At 41.4% G+C, this 22,138-nt stretch overlaps 1 protein-coding gene across 1 annotated transcript in view; it reads left to right on the top strand.

Annotated features, from left to right (window-relative positions):
• Nucleotides 1-22,138, top strand: part of LOC136863783 (uncharacterized) — a 251,087-nt gene that overhangs the window by 77,686 nt on the left and 151,263 nt on the right. The window contains exon 2 of the mRNA XM_068226086.1: nucleotides 5,617-6,380. Coding sequence (XP_068082187.1) covers nucleotides 5,643-6,380 — 738 coding nt within the window. The 5' untranslated portion in view covers nucleotides 5,617-5,642. The remainder of the gene's footprint in view (nucleotides 1-5,616; nucleotides 6,381-22,138) is intronic.

Here is a 22,138-nt window from a genome sequence, read left to right as displayed (position 1 = left end):
CGGTGTGAGCCACTTCGAACTAAGGAACTGTCATTCTTGTATTTCCCTAATTATACTAACTTGAATTGAACTTTCTTTTCAATAATAGTTCGTGTCATCTTATGTAAGTGAGCTCCCTCTGTGGAACAGAAGTAAAGTGTCGGCCTTTCGATCCCAAGATGAAACCTGGCAGAGGTAGTCGGATGTTTTGAAGGGTGGTAAAACAGCCTATTTGACACTCCATCTTGTGCGATGTTTTCATGGTAAAGATCTCTGGGGACCCAATTCGTGTTTACATGACAAGATTAATTGAAAACTCAGCAACAGGTCGCTCAACAGAGTATCGATTTCTCAACCATCCGGTAGAGAGAGAGAGAGAGATTTTTTTTTTTTTTTTTGCTATTTGCTTTACGTCGCACTGACACAGATAGGTCTTATGGCGACGATGGGATAGGAAAGGCCTAGGAGTTGGACGGAAGCGGCCATGGCCTTAATTATGGTACAGCCCCGGCATTTGCCTGGCGTGAAAATGGGAAACCACGGAAAACCATCTTCAAGGCTGCCGACAGTGGGACTCGAACTCACTATCTCCCGATTACTGGATACTGGCCGCACTTAAGCGACTGGAGAGAGAGAGAGAGAGAGAGAGAGAGAAGATTGAAACGTTGAAATGTATATGCAGGCAGCCTAAACTGCATTAAGTTAAAATGCTTGCACATGTTAACTGAGGCGTTATTATTATTATTATTATTATTATTATTATTATTATTATTATTATTATTATTATTATTATTATTATTATTAACTTCGTATTAGTGACTTGAGCACTGTGGTCAGCAATCCTGTTCATCTAGAGTATATGAGGTCTGTGTGGCTATGGTGTCCATATCAACGCATATGTGTATGTTACAATTAACTGAAACTGTGTATTGAAATGAAGTGACCACGGACTGCAGGTTATGTACCATCCAGACATTAAACTGTAGCTGAAGTAGGAAACCAATCTTAGGATTTTAACTCGGTTGAGACACCTAAATTTGGGTGCTAACGCTTACTGTCTTACATACAAACGAACCCAGCCCATTAGGGCCATGGTCTCAAAGACAACAGCTGCCCAGCTAGGTGGCACGTGGTTATCGTCACGACATTTCAGCCGTATTGCCTCCCGTATCAGATAAACCGTCAGGTGTTCTCATGTGGCTAAGATAACTCCATTCTTAACTTCAGTTCAGAATTAAAATCCTTAGACTGGCCGGGAATCGAACCTGGGTCCCCTGAGGCATGCTACTCCTACACCACGGGTTCCATTACCCCAACCGACCTGTGTGAATCGGGCAGCAGAAACGCTGACCTTCTCAACCTAAGTTGGCGGGTTTGATCACGGGGCTCAGTCGGGTTATACTTTAAGGTGCTCGAATACGCCAGCCTTGTGTCGGTAGATTTATCGGTATGAAAAAGAAATTCTGATCGAAAATATTCCGTCACCTCAGCGTCTTCGAAAGCGTAAAAGTAGTTAGCGGGACCCAAAACCAATAACATTATTATTATTATTATTATTATTATTATTATTATTATTATTATTATTATTATTATTATTCACTCATGCCATTATTTAATTTCAGGTCTATTCGACAATCAAATCCTCACAAACTGAATGGCAAGCTATCGTGCTAATCTCCAGATTCCGCAAGTGGGCTTTTTGGATAATCTTTAAATACCTGATCCGGTTGTCAACCATGAGCCAGGTGGTAAAAGGATCTCAGTCGAAATGCTCAATCGAAATTGTGAGGAAATTATTACGAACATTCATGAGTTAGTGTTCCTCTATTGTGCTGGCGCAAACCTTGCCAGTTCCGTAGTGTAGGGGCTGCGTGCCTTGTGTAAGTTATCCTAACAAGGCCGAAATAGTTATTTACGCAATAGCTACGGAAAGTGACGTTTTTATGAGTGAGAGGCGAGGACGGAATTTATAAACGAGTAATGTAAACTTACCACTTTAGTAGCTATAGTGTACAACATTTTATACCATACTATGGCAATTTTTCTTTTTCTTCCTTAATCTGTTTACCCTCCAGGGTTGGTTTTTCGCTCGGACACAGCGAGGGATCCACCTCAAGGGCTTTGTCCTGGAGGGTGAGATTTTGGGTCGGGAGGATACGACCGGGAAGGAGGACCAGTATCTCGCCCAGGTGGCCTAACCTGCTATGCTGATATGGGCCTTGTGTGAGAATGGGATGAGAAGGAAGCGGCCGTGGCCTTAAGTTAGGTATCATCCCGGCATATGCCTGTAGGAGAAGGGGAAACTACGGAAAACCACTTCGAGGATGGCTGAGGTGGGAATCGAACACCCCTCTGCTCAGTTGACCTCTCGAGGCTGAGCGGACCCCGTTCCAGTTCTCTTACCACTTTTCAAATTTCGTGGCAGAGACGGAAATCGAACCCAAGCCTCCAAAGGTGGCAGCTAATCGCGCTTACCACTACACCACAGAGGCGGACAATATGGCGAATGAACTTATTTTAAATTAAATATCTTATTTTAAATATCTTCTCACGTCACCACCCAAATTATGCATGTTAGACAGGTCTCACCGAGCGAGTTGGCCATGCGGTTAGGGTCGCGCAGCTGTGAACTTGCATTCGTGAGATAGTGGGTTCAAACCCGTGGTTTCCCAATTTAACACCAGGCAAAAGCTGGGGCTGTACCTTAATTAAGGCCATGGCCGTTTCTCTCCCATTCCTAGGCCTTTCCTAGCTCTTCGTCGCCGTGAGACCTATCCGTGTCGGTGCAACCTAAAGCAAATTGTGGGGGAGGGGGGAAGTAGACCCGTCTCCACCCAACTCAGGCGGCCGTGGCCAATACAATCGAGAAAAATGATAAACGAGTGGAACACCAAAAAGTGTTTCTTTGACGTATTAAAATGATCTATTGAAAGCCAGCAATTTTTAAAAGGTGGCCTACAAGAGAACTGAAGGGAAATTTTAAAAGTAGAGTGATGACGTTAACACAAGAAGACTCTCGTACAGTGAGTGAAATTGGCATCGGTATTGCAGTTGTAGTTAATAGATATAACTTAAACAAAGTTATCTTCTTGAAGGTCACAAAGGCCCTTGGAGGAGTAAAAAATTACCTTTTGCTCGACCGTCTTTGACCCTTTGTCCGTAGGTATTCTTCTACGACCTGAATGAAACCTTTTCAGAAACCCTGATGCTTGTAAGGCCTAGAATAGCCACTGATTCGGGGACTCCAGGAGAGTATAAATGCATTCCAGGTTATTTCCAAATTAGGCCTACAATTCTGGCAAAGCAAAAAAACAAAAACAAAGCCTTCTCCGTACAGGCCATGAAGGCCCTTGGACGGGTGGAATAAAGGCTTCCACTATCCGCAACCTCGGCACTTGATATGGTAGAGTGGTTAGCTCTACGCCCGACCGCCTTTGCCGCCAGGAATTAACTTGGTACTCATTTTTGATGTAGGCTGACTGAACCTCAGGACCATATACACCTCCAAAAGTGGAAATGTCGTTTCTTAAATGTTTCGACTTCCTGACGGGGAATCGAATACACGTCCTTCCGGGTGAACCGAGCACGCCTTTACCACATCGGTCAGGCAGCCCCTACAATCCGAGAAAACATAGATATTTTCCCAAGAGGTACGGAGGAGACCATAACAGCCCACGAGTTTACTGAGCAGAGCAAGTAGATGCAGCACCGTTTGAAACAAAGAATCACCGAGCCTATAATTTACGGGTGTATTATATACATGTGAACGTAGAACACGCCAGGATATCGGAAGACAGTTTAATGTCATCTCTTGCATCAGTATGAAAAATACCGCATGAGCCTGGTTGAGAAGCTCGTTGAACAGACATTCCCGTGAATTGTGGACGCAGCTCTGTGACACGATGCCTTACGGTGTCCAGATTCACTTGCGTACAGTACGTCTGGAGTCATTCATCATACTACAAACCATGATGAGGAACACCCACACATATCCTTCCACGATCTGAATGAAATTCAGAAATCATGTGATTTGTTACGTTTACATCGAACACTGCAGTGACGCCGAGGAACACTTAGTGATGGTTGAATGGAGGTGGAGAGTAGTCGCAGCATTTCCTGAACTGTTTGCTTTTGTCACCGAAGTATTGTACAGTACGCCGACAGCGGTAATGAAATGAAATGGCGTATGGTTTTTAGTGCCGGGAGTGTCCGAAGACAAGTTCGGCTCGCCAGGCGACCTGCGCGTCATGATGAGGATGAAATGATGGTGAAAACGACACATACATCCAGTCCACGTGCCAGCGAAATTAATCAATTATGGTTAAAATTCCCGACCCTGCCGGGAATCGAACCTGCGACCCCTGTTACCAAAGGAGCACGCTAACCACTTAGCCATGGAGCCGGACGCTGACAGCGGTACACTGAACGTAAACAATCAACAAAGAAATTGTCTTATGATAGTTCATTTTGCATTCTGGATGTGAAAAATAGCTGTATCCGAGAATGGTACCACACAAATTAGCTTCTATTATACCATATAGATCTACATATTTATGCTCACCAAGTATGGTGGTGGTGGTGGTGATGATTACGGATATACTGTAAGATAAACTGCAGTGAGATAACGCCCTATGCTGCCATAGATGGGCGCTGATTAACGTCACGTGTATTTATTCAGGACTCAAAGACAACGTACTGTATATCGCCTGCAGGTCGCGGAATGTCAGTGATATCCTCGTCTACTTTCTATACGGCTTACGTTGAATGGCACTCATCTCTGTGCCGTTGCACCGTATTGCCAAAAGCCATCACGTAACAGGCTCTAGGGATGAGGGGTCGCCACCACATCCAGGCCTACAAGGTTCATGGAACCATCTCCTACAGAACACGTATGGAACCAGGAAGGATTTAGTCCACATCACTGCTCAAGACCTCTGATCACAGTTAGAGTAGAAATACTGGAATGTGGCTCAGGACACTATTCTATAACTTTCTCAGAGGACGTCGCTGGAAAGCAATTGAGAGAAAAGGAAACCTCAGACTTAATACAGCTCTGGACCCAAGTGCTCATACCTTGAAGTGTGCACATTGTAGATTATTAGTAACTTTTGAACTATTCGGTATTTTATAATGGATTTGGTGAATTTATAGTCTTCCTACGGATGATTCCCCTGCCTCTTTCTCTCTCTCTCTCTCTCTCTCGCCACTGAGCAATATATCATTTTCATTGTTTTCTGGTGCAACTAAATCTACGTCCATCTTTCCCAATCGCTGGATAGAAAACACCGTCAAGAGAATGTGGCATTCTTATCTCAGTGTAAATGTCAATAAAAACTTGGGTGAGAAGTAAGTTCAGGAATGTCTAAAATTATATTAAATGATCATTGTATAATATGAACAATTTTTCCGGTGGACACTTTAAGGAGGAGAATTCTTGAACAATAAATATGATGTTCTTCCAGGTACAAATTTACTTCCTAAGGTATACTCAATTGAGACGCTCCCTTTTCGATCTGACATATTCGCCTATCGTTTGAAAATTCGACAGCATGGTCAGTGATATCCAATAGAGTACTCTCGTATATAATGATTAAGTATTGTGAAATCTCTTAATACTGCTCTTGTTTTCTTTTGCAGCAGCGAGAGATGAGGAAGTTCTGCTAATGGCCGCCGAGTCAGACGGAATACAGGACATGGTCTCCGGGGAAGAGGAACCTATTGATCTGAGCAAGACTCCTCGGAAATCCTTGAGGCTTATGCCTCCACTGATACCTATCAGGCTATTGCGACCTGGCTACAATCAGAGGCAGGCCGTGAGACCTGATGATTATAATCGTGGTGAGAGGGCATTACGGCCCATTCCGAGACTGAATGCGGTAGTGCCTCATTACCCCTCCCAACAAACTGTGGTGCCGATACAACAAAACAATATTCGGGACTGGCGGGAACGTTCTGCCGTAGGAGAGGAGGATGAAGATGAGGAAGAAGAGGAAACGAACGATGAAGTGTCGAGAAAGCGTGTGAGACTCGAACAAGAGGTAGGATGTGACAGCTGGCTGTCGCAGCGTCTTGATAGAGCTCGAAGTGTTCCCCAATTAGCGCCTCTGCCCATTCCCCTGCAGCGACACAAATCGTTGAGTGAATCTCGTATCTCCGTAGCTACCGCTGCAGGAAGTGCAACCGAAGACAGCTCGGACTGGCATGAAGAAGAGCTTCGACAAAGGCTGCAGATGGCCACTGCTTTACAGGCTCCAGGAGAGCCTGGAAGTGATAATGAAGCACTTCTTAAGTCGTCGTGGATCTACGTTGGTTATTACTCGCAACTTCTCCACCGTTTCCAAGCACAGGAGATGTTACGACAAATCGCTCTCCAACGTCATCGAGATTCACCCGAAGACCAGGTAAGTGATCATGGTGTTAAATTTTGTAATTATACAGACGTTCATTGTGTTGATATTAATCTGGTTTCAGTCATGGGCTCTAAATATTGAATAGTGTATTTTAGAAATAAGATTCCTTAAGAGGTTAATTTTTAATCTCATGGCAGATTAATTTTTATGAAGAATTTTGCACATTCGAAGTATTTGCATGTTTCAAAACTGACTGCCATGAAATATGCTATAAAGATCAGTGCAAGACAATTAATGCACGTCCTTACTGGAAGGTAGTGATAGTGGTCATCCCCACCATTTTAAATTCTTCAGGATAAATACATAGTTTTAATAGTGGAACATTGTCTCCATAGATTTATCCTTTGAAATTGTTGCCCCAGAATACTTACTTAAATTCAGGAGTGACTACAGGCTATCTCAGATTCCGTTGAGCTATTGCATGTTGGTGAGTGCGAATAATACGGTAATAATCTCCTGCATTTCTAACTGCATTCCCATATCAGCAGTATACCATTGTAAACAGGAACATTGAATATTTTGCATAGGCGAGGAATAGTGCGTACTCCTTCCTCAACCCCTCACCTCCTCAACGCCCCACTCTCTTTGCTAAATTGGACACGTATGACAGTGTTCTTTCATTCTATTTTGAACGAATCATGGAACCTTGCATTCATATAAACAAGGAATGAATAATTGTATGCTTACATCAAATATCACTTATCCTCCTTAACGTAAGTGTACTTCTGCGTCCATAGCAAACAATGAGGTAAAAGTATTACCAGTAGTGAGTGTTTTCCTTTGTACATTGGTTTATTTATTGTCATTTTTCATTCAGCAGGTCTTCTTTAATCAGATTACTGGATGAAATGTTCAATATTAAATTTGAATGACTACTTATTCATGACGGTTTTGACTATTTTCGCTTTCATTATTATATACTGAAATGAAAATCCCTAACAAAACACAACTTGTTCACTTTCTGCCTACTTTGGTGTTGACGTGTGCTATTTTATTTATTAAGAGCGATTTTTTTCCTGAATATGTACCTAAAGAAGTTTAATTTACATGTCAAGATCTGCTAAAACTGCTATAACACCAGAAAATCTTATTTCGTGCGCTTTCTGTCTATTTATGTTTTAATTCTTGTACTGTTTTATGCTGACTATATCTATGAATTAAATGAAGAGGTAAAACGATAATAGAAACTTTGCCTCACAGAAGTTTAATTTTAAATTCGTGAACACAGATTGAGTGTCAAAGAAAATTACGTTACCCGACATGTAATCAAGTGTATCATGTTGACGGTAGGGCTACATTGACAGTTGACGGGGACATGAGATTAGAGTTATACTTGTCATGATTACTTATTGCTCAGAAATATTGTGCTTAAATGCATACTTTGGTAGGAAGGCGTAATGTCTTTTGGAAATATTGTTAGCTATTTGAAATCGTGACTTGTACCATTTCGACTAAGTGCTTTAAAAATAATATATCAGCGTGCATATATTTCTCCAGAATAATTGATATTATATCCCCCTTGTCTACAGGCAATAGGCTAGTGTTCAATATTTCAAATACCGAGCTCGATAGCTGCAGTCGCTTAAGTGCGGCCAGTATCCAGTATTCGGGAGATAGTGGGTTCGAACCCCACTGTCGGCAGCCCTGAAGATGGTTTTCCGTGGTTGCCCATTTTCACACCAGGCAAATGCTGGGGCTGTACCTTAATTAAGGCCACGGCTGCTTCCTTCCCACTCCTAGTCCTTCCCTGTCCTATCATCGCCATAAGACCTATCTGTGTGGATGCGACGTAAAGCAACTAGGATTTTTTTTTTCAAATTTCAAAAACTTACAGCAGTTGAAATTCACTTGCTGTTGTAAATCCATCTTAGGTATTCTGTCATCAGTTCTGCGTATTGCTATGTTTCTTAAATAATCTCAGGGCTTACAACTGCTCCTTTGTAGTCACTGCCGCTAAGTTGTGGAATACCCTCCCTGCTACCACTAGAAATTTGCGTTCTTGTAGGAGATTTAATAATAATGTTATTGTTTTTACGTCCCACTAAATACTTTTGATGGTTTTCGGAGATGCCAGGGTGCCGGATTTTTTTCCGCAGGAGTTGTTTAACGTGTCAGTAAATCTACCGACACGAGGCTGACGTATTTGAGCACCTTCAAATACGACCGGACTGAGCCAGGATCGAACCTGACAAGTTGGGTCCAGAAGGCAAGCGCTCAACCGTCTGAGCCACTCTGCCCGACGTAAGAGATTTAAGATGGATTGCCGAAATTACTTACTGAATACTTCTAGCTGACTTGTACGATTAGTGAAATGTGAGTGAATGAGTGAATGAGCATATTTCCATAAAAATTAGAAATGTTTTTGCTAGTTAAAGGTTTTTACTGCATTTCCTTCTTTTATTATTACTATTGTTAGTTTTATAATTATTATCATCTTTATTTATATTTGTTGCATTTTAAAAATTACATTTCCCTTATATAATTTCTTAAATGTTGTAGTTAAGTGTAAGAGAGGGCCTTGAGCCCTAACTTCGCCACGAATAAAGATGAATGACTTACTTACTTGCTTATAATGATGTCCGACGTAGAAATATGAAAATAAATTAGGGATTTTCCCTGTAATTACCTTTCATTACTTTTGAATAATGTTATTTTACGGTTTTCGGAGACGCCGAGATGCAGCAATGTTATTCCACAGGAGTTCTTTTAGGTGTCGGTAAATCCTTGATTTATCCCTAAAAATAAAGTAGCATACATATTGTACAATAAGAGCTTCACACAGTGATCGAATCCGATTCCATAGGCTACATCGACAGTACTCGTTTAAGAATGTGCAGACCACTTCACTTTATTAGACTGTTGGATGATAAAATTTTTCTCCAGTTATAACTTGTCATTTGTGCTTCAAAGTCTATGGATGCATGCGGTCCGACAATTACTACGTGTTTCCACTTGTTCCGTCGACCGTGCCAGGTAACGGTCCACCCACTGCACCAGGCGTCAGAAATAGCATTCCTTTGAGTACGCTAAAATATTATTGTTATTAAAATCTTAATATAACAATGTACTTTTACCAGCCTACATTCGGAGGACTAGGAAGCCAACGTTCCCAGTTAGATCCTGAAGCCCCATCCTCCTAACAGAGCAGTATCGCTGTCCTATCGGGCACGAAGTAGGATTTTAAAGATCACAAAGCCATTCCACATACAGCCCATGCAGCACCGAGGAGGAAGGATTTTGCTATTCGCAACCTCGGCATTGACTGGGATCGAGTGTTAAATCTATGTCTGGAGGTCTTTGCCCTTAGAAACTAACATAGTACTGATTTCTGTTGTAGGCTGAGTGAACTCAGGAGCAATTAGCCTTTCCATAAATGGACATTATTATTATACATTTTTCGTATGTCTGAAAGGAATTCGATCTTCTCAGTGATCCAAGTACAACATTACCACCTTCGTTAGACAGTCCCCGGTTTAGAATCAAATTATATGATTTATATTCGAACACTAGTGAAAGCCGGGCTGAGTGGCTCAGACGGTTAAGGCGCTGACCTTCTAACCCCAACTTGGCAGGTTCGATCCTGGCTCAGTCCGGTGGTATTTGAAGGTGCTCAAATACGACAGCCTCGTGTCGGTAGATTTACTGGCACGTAAAAAGAACTCCTGCGGGACTAAATTCCGGCACCTCGGCGTCTCCGAAGACAGTAAAAGTAGTTAGTGGGACTTAAAGCAAATAACATTATTATTATTATTATTATTATTATTATTATTATTATTATTATTATTATTATTATTATTATTATTATTATCATTTCACTATTTCTTCCTTAATCCATTTACCCTCCAGCGTTGTTTCTTTTTCCTCGGACTCAGCCAGGGATACTACCTCTACCAACTCAAAGGCAGTGTCCTGGAGCGTGAGACATTGGGTCGGGGGATGTAAATGGGAAGGAGGACCGGTACCTCCCGAGGTAGCCTCACCTACTATGCTGTACAGGGGCCTTGCTGGGGATGGGAAGACTGGAAGAAATAGACAAGGAAGAGGGAAGGAAGCGCCGTGGCCTTAAGTTAGGTACCATCCCGGGATTCACCTGGAGGAGAAGTGGGAAACTACGGAAAACCACTTCGAGTATGTCTGAGGTGGGAATCAAAAACACCCTCTACTCAGTTGACCTCTCGAGGCTGAAGGGACCCCGTTCCAGCCCTCGTACCACTTTTCAAATTTCGTGGCAGAGCCGGGGAAACTGTGGTGGACATGTTGACCTGGCTCTGTTTTACGGGCGGATGCCCCTCTTGACACCAATCGTATGTGGAGGGATATATATTTACTATTGCCTGTTTCTACTGTGGTTGGTAATGTATGCATGTAAAGAGAAGTGTACTGGTCTGTTGGAACAAAGGGAAACGTCCATCTCCAGTTTACAGAGGAAATAACCTGACTCGGTTAAATCTCCCGACTCGGCCAGGAATTGAACCCGGGACCTTCTGAACCGAAGGCCTCAGTGCTGACCGTGTAGCTAATGAGCAAGACTTTTACGTGTAGTCTACTTTTTATAGTAAGCTCTTTCGTTTAAGGCTGCTAATAATAATAATAATAATAATAATAATAATAATAATAATAATAATAATAATAATAATAATAATAATAATAATGCATGTTTAACGTTAACTATCAATTCTAAGAGACACGGGGGACAGGAAATATTACCTGAAAGATTGTATTTCAATCAACATACTATGAGAGGATTTGATCCCTACGTGATTCCACAACCAACTAATAAGAAGGAAGTCGCAGAGCTGAGTGCCTTAGATAGTAGAGCGTTGGCTGTCTGGACAAATGTTGACGGATTCGACCCCAGCTCAGTCCGATGGTATTTGGAGGTGCTCAAATACGCCAGCCTAGTGTAAGTGGATTTATCGGCAAGTAAAACAACTCTTGTGGAACATAATTTCCGGTTCTGTGGCGTCCCCGAAAATAGTAAAAATTGTTAGTGGGACTTAACAGCAATAACATTAATTAATTAGCAATTACTCGGAATGATTAGTGATAACGGAATATCTACTCTCTGTGTAAGACCCATTAACATTATGTCGGTAGACTAACAGTTATCCGCGGCTTCGCTCGCGTGGATTTAGTTATTTGATAAAAATAATCGTTCCTCGGTACTGTACTAAGACATTATCTGAAAATCCCTAAAGTATAAAAACTCACCTAAAACTTGAGTTTCATTTATCACAGAAACTCTTTGTAAACCACGTTTGTGATATTCTCTTTTGGGGCTAAGATGAACATGTGATATAGAACTGTACATGTGAGAAACAGTCTTCTCTCAAGAAAAAAAAAAATACATGTTTCATGATTTTTAAAGGAGATTTCAAATACCTATTTCCACATCTGTAACATATTCAGTTTTTAAGATATAAGAATCACCATAAAAATAATACAACCCCCTTATCAGTCCTTTCCACCCCTCACCCCCAACCTTAAGTACCTTTTCCGAAAAAAAAAACAACGTATTTCTTTATTTTTAAAGGAGGTTCAAAAATACAACTTTCACGTCTGTAACATCTTCAGATTTGAAATATAAGTATCCTCATAAACAGAATCCAACTCATTCTTCATTTAATTTTTCACCCCCACCCCGTCTTAAGTCGATTTTCGAAAACAAAAATTACGTCTAATTTTATTTTAAAATGCGATCCCAAATACCAATTATCACGTCTGTAACATCCTTAGTTTTTTAGATATAGGTCCCTCATACGAATAAATCAACTAACCTTGCAACCCCCCCACCTCAAAGTGGATTTTCCGAAAACAAAAGAATAAGTATTTATTTCCTTAGAAAGAAGATTCCAAATACAACTTTTCATGTCGGTAACATCTTCAGTTTTTGAGATATAAGTATCCTCCTAAAAGGAATTCAACTTCATTTTCACCCCCGTCCCCCGCGCCGTTAAGTTGATTTCCCCTCCCAAAAATGCGTCTTTCCTTATCATTAAAGGAGATCCCAAATATCAATTTTCATGTATGCAACCTTCAGTTTTTGAGATATAATTTCCCCATAAAAATAATTCAAATTTTTCACTTCCTTTCACAGCCCCCCCCCCTCCTGAATACAAAAAATACGTGTTTCTTAATTTATAAAAGGGCTTCCAATTACCCATTATCACGACTGTAACATCCCCAGTTTTCGAGATATATGTATCCTCATAAAAATAATTCAACTCTATTTTCACCTCCCCCACCCTCTCCTCACCCCAAAGTTGATTTTCCCCAAGATGCCTGTTTCTTTATTTTTAATGGAGATTCCAAATACCAATTTTCACATCTGTAACATCTTTAGTTTTTTGACATACAAATAAAAAGCTAATTTTTAATTTCTTTCAACCCCCTTAAGAGCATTTTCTGAAAACAAAAAATGCATATTTCTTTATTTTTAAAGGAGACTCCAAATACCAATTTTCATGTCTGTAACATCTTCGGTTTTTGAGATATCATTATCCTAATAAAAAGAATTCAACTACCTTTTCAGTACTTTTTACCCCCTGTAAGTGGTTTCTCTGAAACAAAAAACAAATATTTCCTTATTTAGAAAATTTTTCGCGTCTGCAATATGTTACGTTTCTGATATATACTGTAGATATTCTCTTTTTTAAAATTCACCCCCTTTGTCACTCCTCTTCATCCCCACTAATTGGATTTTCCAAAAACGGAAAAATACGTATTTCTTTATTTTTAAAGGAGATTCTATATGCCAATTTTCACGTCTGTAACGTCGTCAGTTTTTGAAATATGTACATATATCTTCATAAAATGGATTCAACCCATTTTTCACTTATGTTTAGCCTCCTTAATTGGGTTTTCAGAAAACAAAAAATTCGTGTTTCTTTATTTTTAAAGGAGATTCCAAATACCAATTTTTACGTCTTTAAACCGTTAGATTTTTGAGATATAGATATACACATTTTAAACATTTACCCCCCTTTTAACCCTCTTAGCGACGGTATATCCAAGAATCTTTCCCTAGTGAGCACCTACACTATAATATAAATGTATCCCCAAATTTTCATTTCTATATATCCAGTAATTTTGGCTCGGCGATGATGAATCCGTCAGTCAGTCAGGACATGCTATTTTATATGTATAGATTATATCAGCTGTTGTGCTACCTTTATGTATATGAGACAGAAAAGGAGTCATGTCATGTGCATTCAACTGGGAACTCCTCGGAGACTGGAGGAAGTGCGAGAAGGTAAGTTCATTAAGGGATATTCTCAAGTTTGAAGCCGTATGTGCTGCTGCATGCACTCTGTCTATTACGCTACTGTTCCCGAGCAAAGAATTCATGAACACTACAGTCCTTTACTTGCCTAATTTCCTAAGAATTTAAATCGGACATTAGAAGTGTGTATAAAACAGTACAAGGTCAACGTATGCTGACGATGCGACAGGCTATGTGAGAAATCTTAATACAATAAGTTTGGTACTTGGAGTCGTAAAATAATAAAAGAATAGGTTGAGCATGATTCTTTCTTTTTTTTTGCTAGTTGCTTTACGTCTCACCGACACAGATAAGTCTTATGGCGACGATGGGATAGGAAAGGCCTAGGAGTTGGAAGCAAGTGGCCGTGGCCTTAATCTCGGCACAGCCCCAACATTAGCCTGGTGTGAAAATGGGAAACCACGGAAAACCAAATTCAGGGCTGCCGACAGTGGGATTCGAACTGAGCATGTTTCAGACGTATTTAGGAAGCATAAGTGGAAGCTCTGAATTCATCATATATTTTCCACGAATATTCGATACAATTCATGATATATTTTCTTTTACAGTACGAAAGCTTGTACTGTAGGCCTACGTTATGAATGAAATTTATTGTAACACTTTAGATATTATTACACGGGCATGTTTCAGATCGTCTGACAGATAAAATGCTTTAGGCAGCAGTCACTGGATTATTTTGGTTTCTCTTTGTGTCTCTGACCCACTTTTCATCTTAGCTATGTTACCTGAGGCGTAGTACATACCGCTCTAATCTATTAAACCACCGGGCGAGTTGGCCGTGCACGTAGAGGCGCACGGCTGTGAGCTTGCATCCGGGAGATCGTGGGTTCGAGCCCCACTGTCGGCAGCCCTGAAGATGGTTTTCCGTGGTTTCCCATTTTCACACCAGGCAAATGCTGGGGCTGTACCTTAATTAAGGCCACGGCCGCTTCCTTTCAACTCCTAGGCTTTTCCTATCCCATCGTCGCCATAAGACCTATCTGTGTCGGTGCGACGTAAAGCAACTAGCAAAAAAAAAAAAATCTATTAAACCAGTCTTAAACTCGTAACAAATTCAGAAATCGAACCCAAGCTAGCGGTGTACACTTGTGAATCTGGGCGCAGCTGGTTACCTACAGTATATGGGATGTTCCTCCTTGTGAAAATAGATAGCAAGAAAATTCAGTATATTTTCATTTTACAATGATGTCTTAGAAAGAGAAATTGGTTGGAGATTTTAATTTCTGCACAGTGTCAGCTTTCTCGCTTCCTCTGTTCAATAGTCTTCATTGTGTATTCCTCAGCCCTAAGGCTGGTTGCATCATCAACAGCTCCGCCATCAGCTGTCATGGATGGCCTAGGCATCGCTGAAGAGGCATACTAGGGAAATGAGTAGGGTAGTTTCCCGTTGCTTTCCTCACCGAGCCAGAAGTTGCTATTACATATAAGTCTGCCAAGCCCACTGAAATGCATGCACCAACCGACCCTATGCGTGGCATTTCACACCATCCATAGCAGGGACTGGATGCGTACGGAATGGCATTACTAGCATCGCTCATACCTCAGTCACTTTCATATTGTCAAAGCCAAGGATAAGACTGAGACAGGTCAATGAAAGTAACAAAATTGCTCTAGCCACTACCAGAAGACTCAGTGCCCCGTAAATACTAGGTCCTGCCAGCAACAGCATTAGTCTTCATTATGTTATATTAAATGTTGAATGTATTATACTTTTTCCGACAGTCAACGTTTACAGAAATATCATAAACGTTCATTTCTTTATAACTGCAACGATAATACTACATAGATTACAATAATAACTCGACCGAGCATGTGGCTGTGTGTTCGAACCCCACTGTTGGCAGCCTTGAATATAGTATTCCGTGGTTTTCCATTTTCAGATCAGGCAAATGCTGGGGTTGTACCACAATTAAGGTCGTGTAAAACAATAACAGCTGACCTAATAATTCAATTGTTTACTAACGTGCTCTGAAAACATATTTATTATATAATAATAATAATATTGAATTTACGTCCCACTAACCACTTTCACAGTTTTCGGAGACGCCGAGGTGCAGGAATTTATTCCCGCAGGAGTTCTTTTACGTGCCGGTAAGTCTACTGACACGAGGCTAACGTATTTGAGCACCTTCAAACACCACCGGACTGAGCCAGGATCGAACCTGCCAAGTTGGGGTCAGAAGGCCAGCGCCTCAGCCGTCTGAGCCACTCAGTCCAGTATATTTAGTAAATTCAACCTACTTCCCGACATTAACAAATATATTTTGAAAGTCACTGCGGTTTCCTCTTCAATGCAGGAGACGGACTGCGTTTACAAAACTGTCCGGTGTCTTCCTGTAATACACTAGTACGGAAGTGAATGTACCGTATTTGTTCCGTTTTCGAAACTCGTGTCTGAACTTTACAATCTGTGCACTTCAGCTGAACACACACTGCGCTGTTAGCCGCTTCTTGAGTAGGTACGTGCTTCTTGTGCGACCTCAATCTCACCACAATAATTCTTTAATAATTGTTTATTCGTGTATCATTCACGGCCTCATAAATTTGAGAACGCATATTTATTCAACTGTCCATTTAAAGCACTGATGTATTCAGACATTCTCTTCCATTTTGAAATAAACATAAAATTAAAATTTTAATTATTATCTTACCAACATCGTAAATAACACATGATTTACTTATAATCAACAGCAGTTATTATATGTGTGAAAATAAAACCTCATGCAGTTTTCTTTCGCTTAAGAATAACTGAAATATGGGTCTCAGAAGTAATCTTATAAATAAAGTTGTAGGGGGTCCGCTGTCTGTAATGTCATTTATTTCGCCATATTTTGATACGTTTATCCGTTTTAGATCAACTCAAGATCGTATCAGTAGTATTTAGGTTTTGTGTCTGTTTGTTTTTTCCACCATCACGGGTAAACGTCTGAATAGATCTCCACCAAACTTCATATTTAGAGTCTGCCCATTCAGGACCAGATTTCGATATGCATATCATTTAAAAATCTCTGCCGGGCTGAGTGGCTCAGACGGTTGAGGCGCTGGCCTTCTGACCCCAACATGGCAGGTTCGATCCTGGCTCAGTCCGGTGGTGTTTGAAGGTGCTCAATTACGTCAGCCTCGTGTCGGTAGATTTACTGGCACGTAAAAGAACTCCTGCTGGACTAAATTCCGGCGCCTCGGCGTCTCTGAAAACCGTAAAAGAGTAGTTATTGGGACGTAAAACAAATAACATTATTATTATTATTATTATTATTATTATTATTATTATTATTATTATTATTATTATTATTATTATTATTATTATAAGTCTCTGAATGGACTGGAGGTTTATAGAAGGCGCCTTTGTTCAGCTTCGTAATGTTTCACGTTACTGCCACGCGCTTTCGTAGGAAAATATCATTTTAAGATGTCGCATTAAACATGTGAATAGAGCCATGTTACTTCGCATACATTCATAAAGGAGATATGTAATCCACTGCAAATTCCCGTGCGAAGGACGTGTAGAAATGCTAGTAAAAATATTATATGGTAAAAGCGAGCTTATCTGTGAAGGCTATTACAATTAGGATTTCTTTTAAGTAAGCATGACTACCGGGCGAGTTGGCCATGTGGTTAGGAGCGCGCGGCTGTGGGCTTGCATCCTGGAGGTAGTGGGTTCGAATCCCACTGTCGGCAGCCCTGAAGATGGTTTTCCGTAGTTTCCCATTTTCACACAGGAAAATTCTGGGGCTGTACCTTCATTAAGGCCACGGCCGCTTCCTTCCAACTCCTACGCCTTTCCTATCTCATCGTCGTCATAAGACCTATTTGTGTCGGTGCGACGTAATGCCACTAGCTAAAAAAGGTAATCGTGACTATGAAGCTTTTCTACATCTGTTTTTAAATGTTGGTAATTAAAAAGATCACCTTTTTCAGTTTCCGTCCTGCTTGACTTGGAATGCCCCATATGTGATGCAATAGGCACGAGAGTCGGCCGTGAACAATAATTTGTAGAAACCATGGGACTTGGACAGACATTATCATCACTTGTACGTGGACCAGAAGGGATGATTATTTAATGTGCTGAATGCTCTTAGATTTTCTTGGGCGACAATAGCATGTGTTGACAATAAACATAAATATGCAAGTTTTGAGCAGACATGAGTAGAACATGAACATTGTACGTATTGACAGGTGCTGCAAATGACAGGAAGGCTGACGGTTGAAAAGGGCTGTATCGAAAATGAATATCGCATCACATAATATCCAAATTCAAATGGTTTTTTTTCTTTCTATCAATTAATGCACCGAAAGCGTACGCTGCACTACCATGGGCACTTTCGTTGACAATTCATGGCTCATCCGAACAAGACAATACTGACATTAGACCGTGAGTGCCCAGTAAAGTGTGGCCTGGGATGACGAACTTTGAGGAGACTCTTGTAGGCTGTACATTCATATTATACGTAAGATAGTAGAAGCTATGTTATGGTGAGGGTTCGCAAGGACGTTGATGGAAATTGGCTGTCTTGACAGTTGTGACATGCAGAGATTTATCTGAAGACTATTTACATCGCTTTACTCTCGCTACGTTTTCTAGTGACGATGGTCTGTACCTACCAAAGGTGTACAAATTCTACTTCAGGCTTGCTTGCCCCAAGCAACTCTGCAACAGGCAGAGCATCTTAGCTCGCGCGTCAGCAAAACAAGAGTGCATGCGTACTGACCTTTTTTCCTTTTTTTACAATTTGTTTTGCGTCGCACCGACACAGATAGGTCTTACGGCGACGACAAGATAGGAAAGGCCTCGGAGTTGGAAGGAAGTGGCCGTAGCCTTCATTAAGGCACATCCCCAATATTTGCCTGGTGTGAAAATGGAAAACCATCTTCAGGGCTGACGATAGCTGGGCTCAAACCCACTATCTCCAGGATTCAAGCTCGCAGCTGCGCGCCCCTAATCGCACGGCCAACTCACCCCGTGTAATGACAATAATTAGTGATGCCTTAGTGAATGTGACAACGTGATTCCATTTCCTCAGAGAATACATGCTTGGTCGAGAAGCCGCCGTTTTCTCGAATAAAGGGAGGAAATACACATTATTTGTGAGGTGTTTCTGATAATATGACACTTCAGTTTAAAATGTTTCCATCCCACGTCCAAATTAATTCGGAAGTCGTCATTTGGCGGTATCATTTAACAGGGCCTTGTGAAGAGGGCAGTCAATTCGATATGTCGCTGTGCTGTATATTTACGATAAATCTCTGTCTTGTGTTTGACTTCGACAGCTGTCAATAAAGCACGACTGAAGTTGATGTTTTGTGGAATAATAATGGGTCTGACTTTTATGATAGTAATGACGAAGAGTTTGGAGTGAATGATTCTGTGGAAATTTATCATACAGCTCGTAAGGACAGTAAGAGAACCAAAAGATGATTATTGAACATTTTATTTGCCATGATTGTCCAGTAACTCTGTAAACATAAGAAATTCGTTAGGCTATGCCAGTTTTTGCCAGAACATCACCGAGCTCGATAGCTGCAGTCGCTTAAGTGCGGCCAGTGTCCAGTAATCGGGAGACAGTGGGTTCGAGCCCCACTGTCGGCAGCCCTGAAGATGGTTTTCCGTGGTTTCCCATTTTCACACCAGGCAAATGCCGGGGCTGTACCTTAATTAAGGCCACGGCCACTTCCTTCCACTTCCTAGGCCTTTCCTCTCCCATCGTCGCCATAAGACATATCTGTGTCGGTGCGACGTAAAACAAAATAGCAAAATTGCCAGAACATCCAGAATAACCTGGCTGATGCATGGATAAGGATGCATAAAACAAGGGTATGAAAGTTTCGGTTTATTCTGTAATCCATCGTGGAATTACACCTTAATTACCATTATTTATACAATTTAATTTACATAGTAGTATGATTCGCCAGTCCAGCTCCTTGGCTGAATGGTCAAGGTACCGGTTTGCGATTCAGAGGGCCTCAACTTCGATTCCCGACCGGGAATGGGTAATTCCTGTGGTTCAAAATTGGGTGTTTCTGTTCATCTCAGTACACACAGCACTCCACACCATTAACCACGACGGAAAAGCACAATAGTGATTACATCCCTGTACATAGTGTTGGCGTCAGGAAGGGCATCCGAACGTAAAACTGGGCCAAAGAGCGGTATGATTGTTCACATAAAGAGGACACATGTTGTTCCCGAATCCCTTCATCCATCGACACGTTCTTCCCTGCTAGAATAATAATAATAATAATAATAATAATAATAATAATAATAATAATAATAATAATAATAATAATAATAATAATGACTTTACATCCCTCTAACCACATTTTCGGTTTTCGGAGACGCCGAGATGCCGGAATTATGTCGCACAGGTGTCCATATACATGCCAGTAAATCTGCCGCTGTTCTTCTTTTTAAAATGCTATTTGTTCGGGGCGTCGACCTATAGAGATATTTTGCCCCTACTTGCACCATGTGATATGAATCTGCGTGTAATTGGAATGGAGGATGTGTAGAATGTTGAATGTGAGGAAAGGAACGTTAACCTTTTCACTCCCAAGTTTTTTTTCAGCCTTATGCATGTCCCATAGTAGATTTTTCTGGACGTTCCGACAGTGATTGTAATAGGCCATAAATACTTTGTATTTACACAGCTACTGAAAAGTCATGAAGCTACAATATTAGCAATAGTTTTCTCCTAACGCCGGCCCCGTGGTGTAGGGGTAGCGTGCCTCCCTCTTACCCGGAGGCCCCGGGTTCGATTCCCGGCCAGGTCAGGGATTTTTACCTGGACCTGAGGGCTGGTTCGAGGTCCACTCAGCCTACGTGATTAGAATTGAGGAGCTATCTGACGGTGAGATGGCGGCCCCGGTCTAGAAAGCCAAGAATAACGGCCGAGAGGATTCGTCGTGCTGACCACACGACACCTCGTAATCTGCAGGCCTTCGGGCTGAGCAGCGGTCGCTTGGTAGGCCAAGGCCCTTCAAGGGCTGTAGTGCCATGGGGTTTGGTTTGGGTTTTTTTTTCTCCTAACACTTTTCCCAAAACTTGAAAGAACTTGGCGTGATAAATGTCGACAGCTTGTTTCACTGAAACTTATCTCGACTATATTCATAAAAATCAGACTCATCATCATTGCCTAAAATTTCTAAAATATAATCTTTCGTTATGCTTTCTTTACACTCCCGTGCACCCATCTCAGAAGACAGCTGTGAAAGAAAAATACACGGCACATAATTATCGACAAAAAACGGTAAGGCGATTTATGAATCGTCCGTCGTCTGAACAAAGCATGTCAACAGCGTTGGACTGAACCCGGAAGTGAACAAGAGCGTATTGCTTTAAATCCGAATTAACTCGTGCTTGGGACAGCGGGAGAAATGTCGACATCCGAGTTAACTCGGGCATGGGATGGAAAAGGTTAAGGACGATACAAACACCCAGTCCCCAGGCCAATGATATTAATCATTACAATTAAAAACCTCTGACCCAGCCGGGAATCGAACCCGGGGCCGCTGGGTGACAGGCGGACGCGTTGGCCCCTACACCTCGTGGCCGGACAAATCTACCGTTATTAGCACCTTCAAATACCACCGGACTAAGCCAGGATCGAGCCTGCCAAATTGGAATCAGAAAGCCAGAGCCTCAACCGTCTGAGCCACTATGTCCGGCTCTTCCCTGCTGGGATTTGCCTTTTGGTGTCTAGAGGATCAATCAAATGGCTCTCAGCTGAAGTTAAGACTTTCACACGTTCACTTCCTTATCAGATTTATCACACTTTTGTTATTCTTTCGCAGGAAGCGCAGCAGAAAAAGTAAAATATGTTTCTCATTACTGTAACTTTCCGGGCCGGTTACTCGTTCCCCATGCTTCTATCTCCAGATAGATCGTAAGATACTATCTTAATTCTCATATACCTGGACAGCCATCATAATGATACTTTGTAGTCGATTGGTTAACTCCATCCCACGTTACATCGACGAAGATACACAGAAATTGTTTTTTCAAATGCCTACCCTGACAGCGACTATACAGAGTTTGATTTTTCTCTGGGATTTACAACACGTACTCCAGGATATTGACGGGAATCAAGTCCCGGGTCGCTAATCTAAGCAGTTCAAAAAGCAAAGCCATCCCCAAACAGGCCATGAAGGCTCTGGGGGAGTGGGAAATCAAGGTTTCCATTATTCGTGACCTCGGCACAACATGGGATACTGTTCGTTGGTGGAGGCAAGGTCATGTGCTTCTCCACAAGTAGAAGTCATCGTTACTAAATTCTTCGACTTCCTGACAGGAATTGAACCAACGTCCTTCCGAGTGAACCAAGTAATACTTTAGCACTCGGCTAGGCATTCTCTCAACATTCTAAGCATATAGCCAACTACAGTACAGTTACACAGTTAGGTTATCAAACAGTTTGCACACCCATAATATTATTTCACGTGGCTGAAGCTGTTCTTACTTTTCTTCCCCTTA

The sequence above is a fragment of the Anabrus simplex genome, chromosome 2, assembly GCF_040414725.1.
Source record: "Anabrus simplex isolate iqAnaSimp1 chromosome 2, ASM4041472v1, whole genome shotgun sequence".
NCBI lineage: Eukaryota > Metazoa > Arthropoda > Insecta > Orthoptera > Tettigoniidae > Anabrus > Anabrus simplex.
Note: the sequence above shows the minus strand (reverse complement) of the source record. Positions and strands in the feature narration are given on the sequence as shown.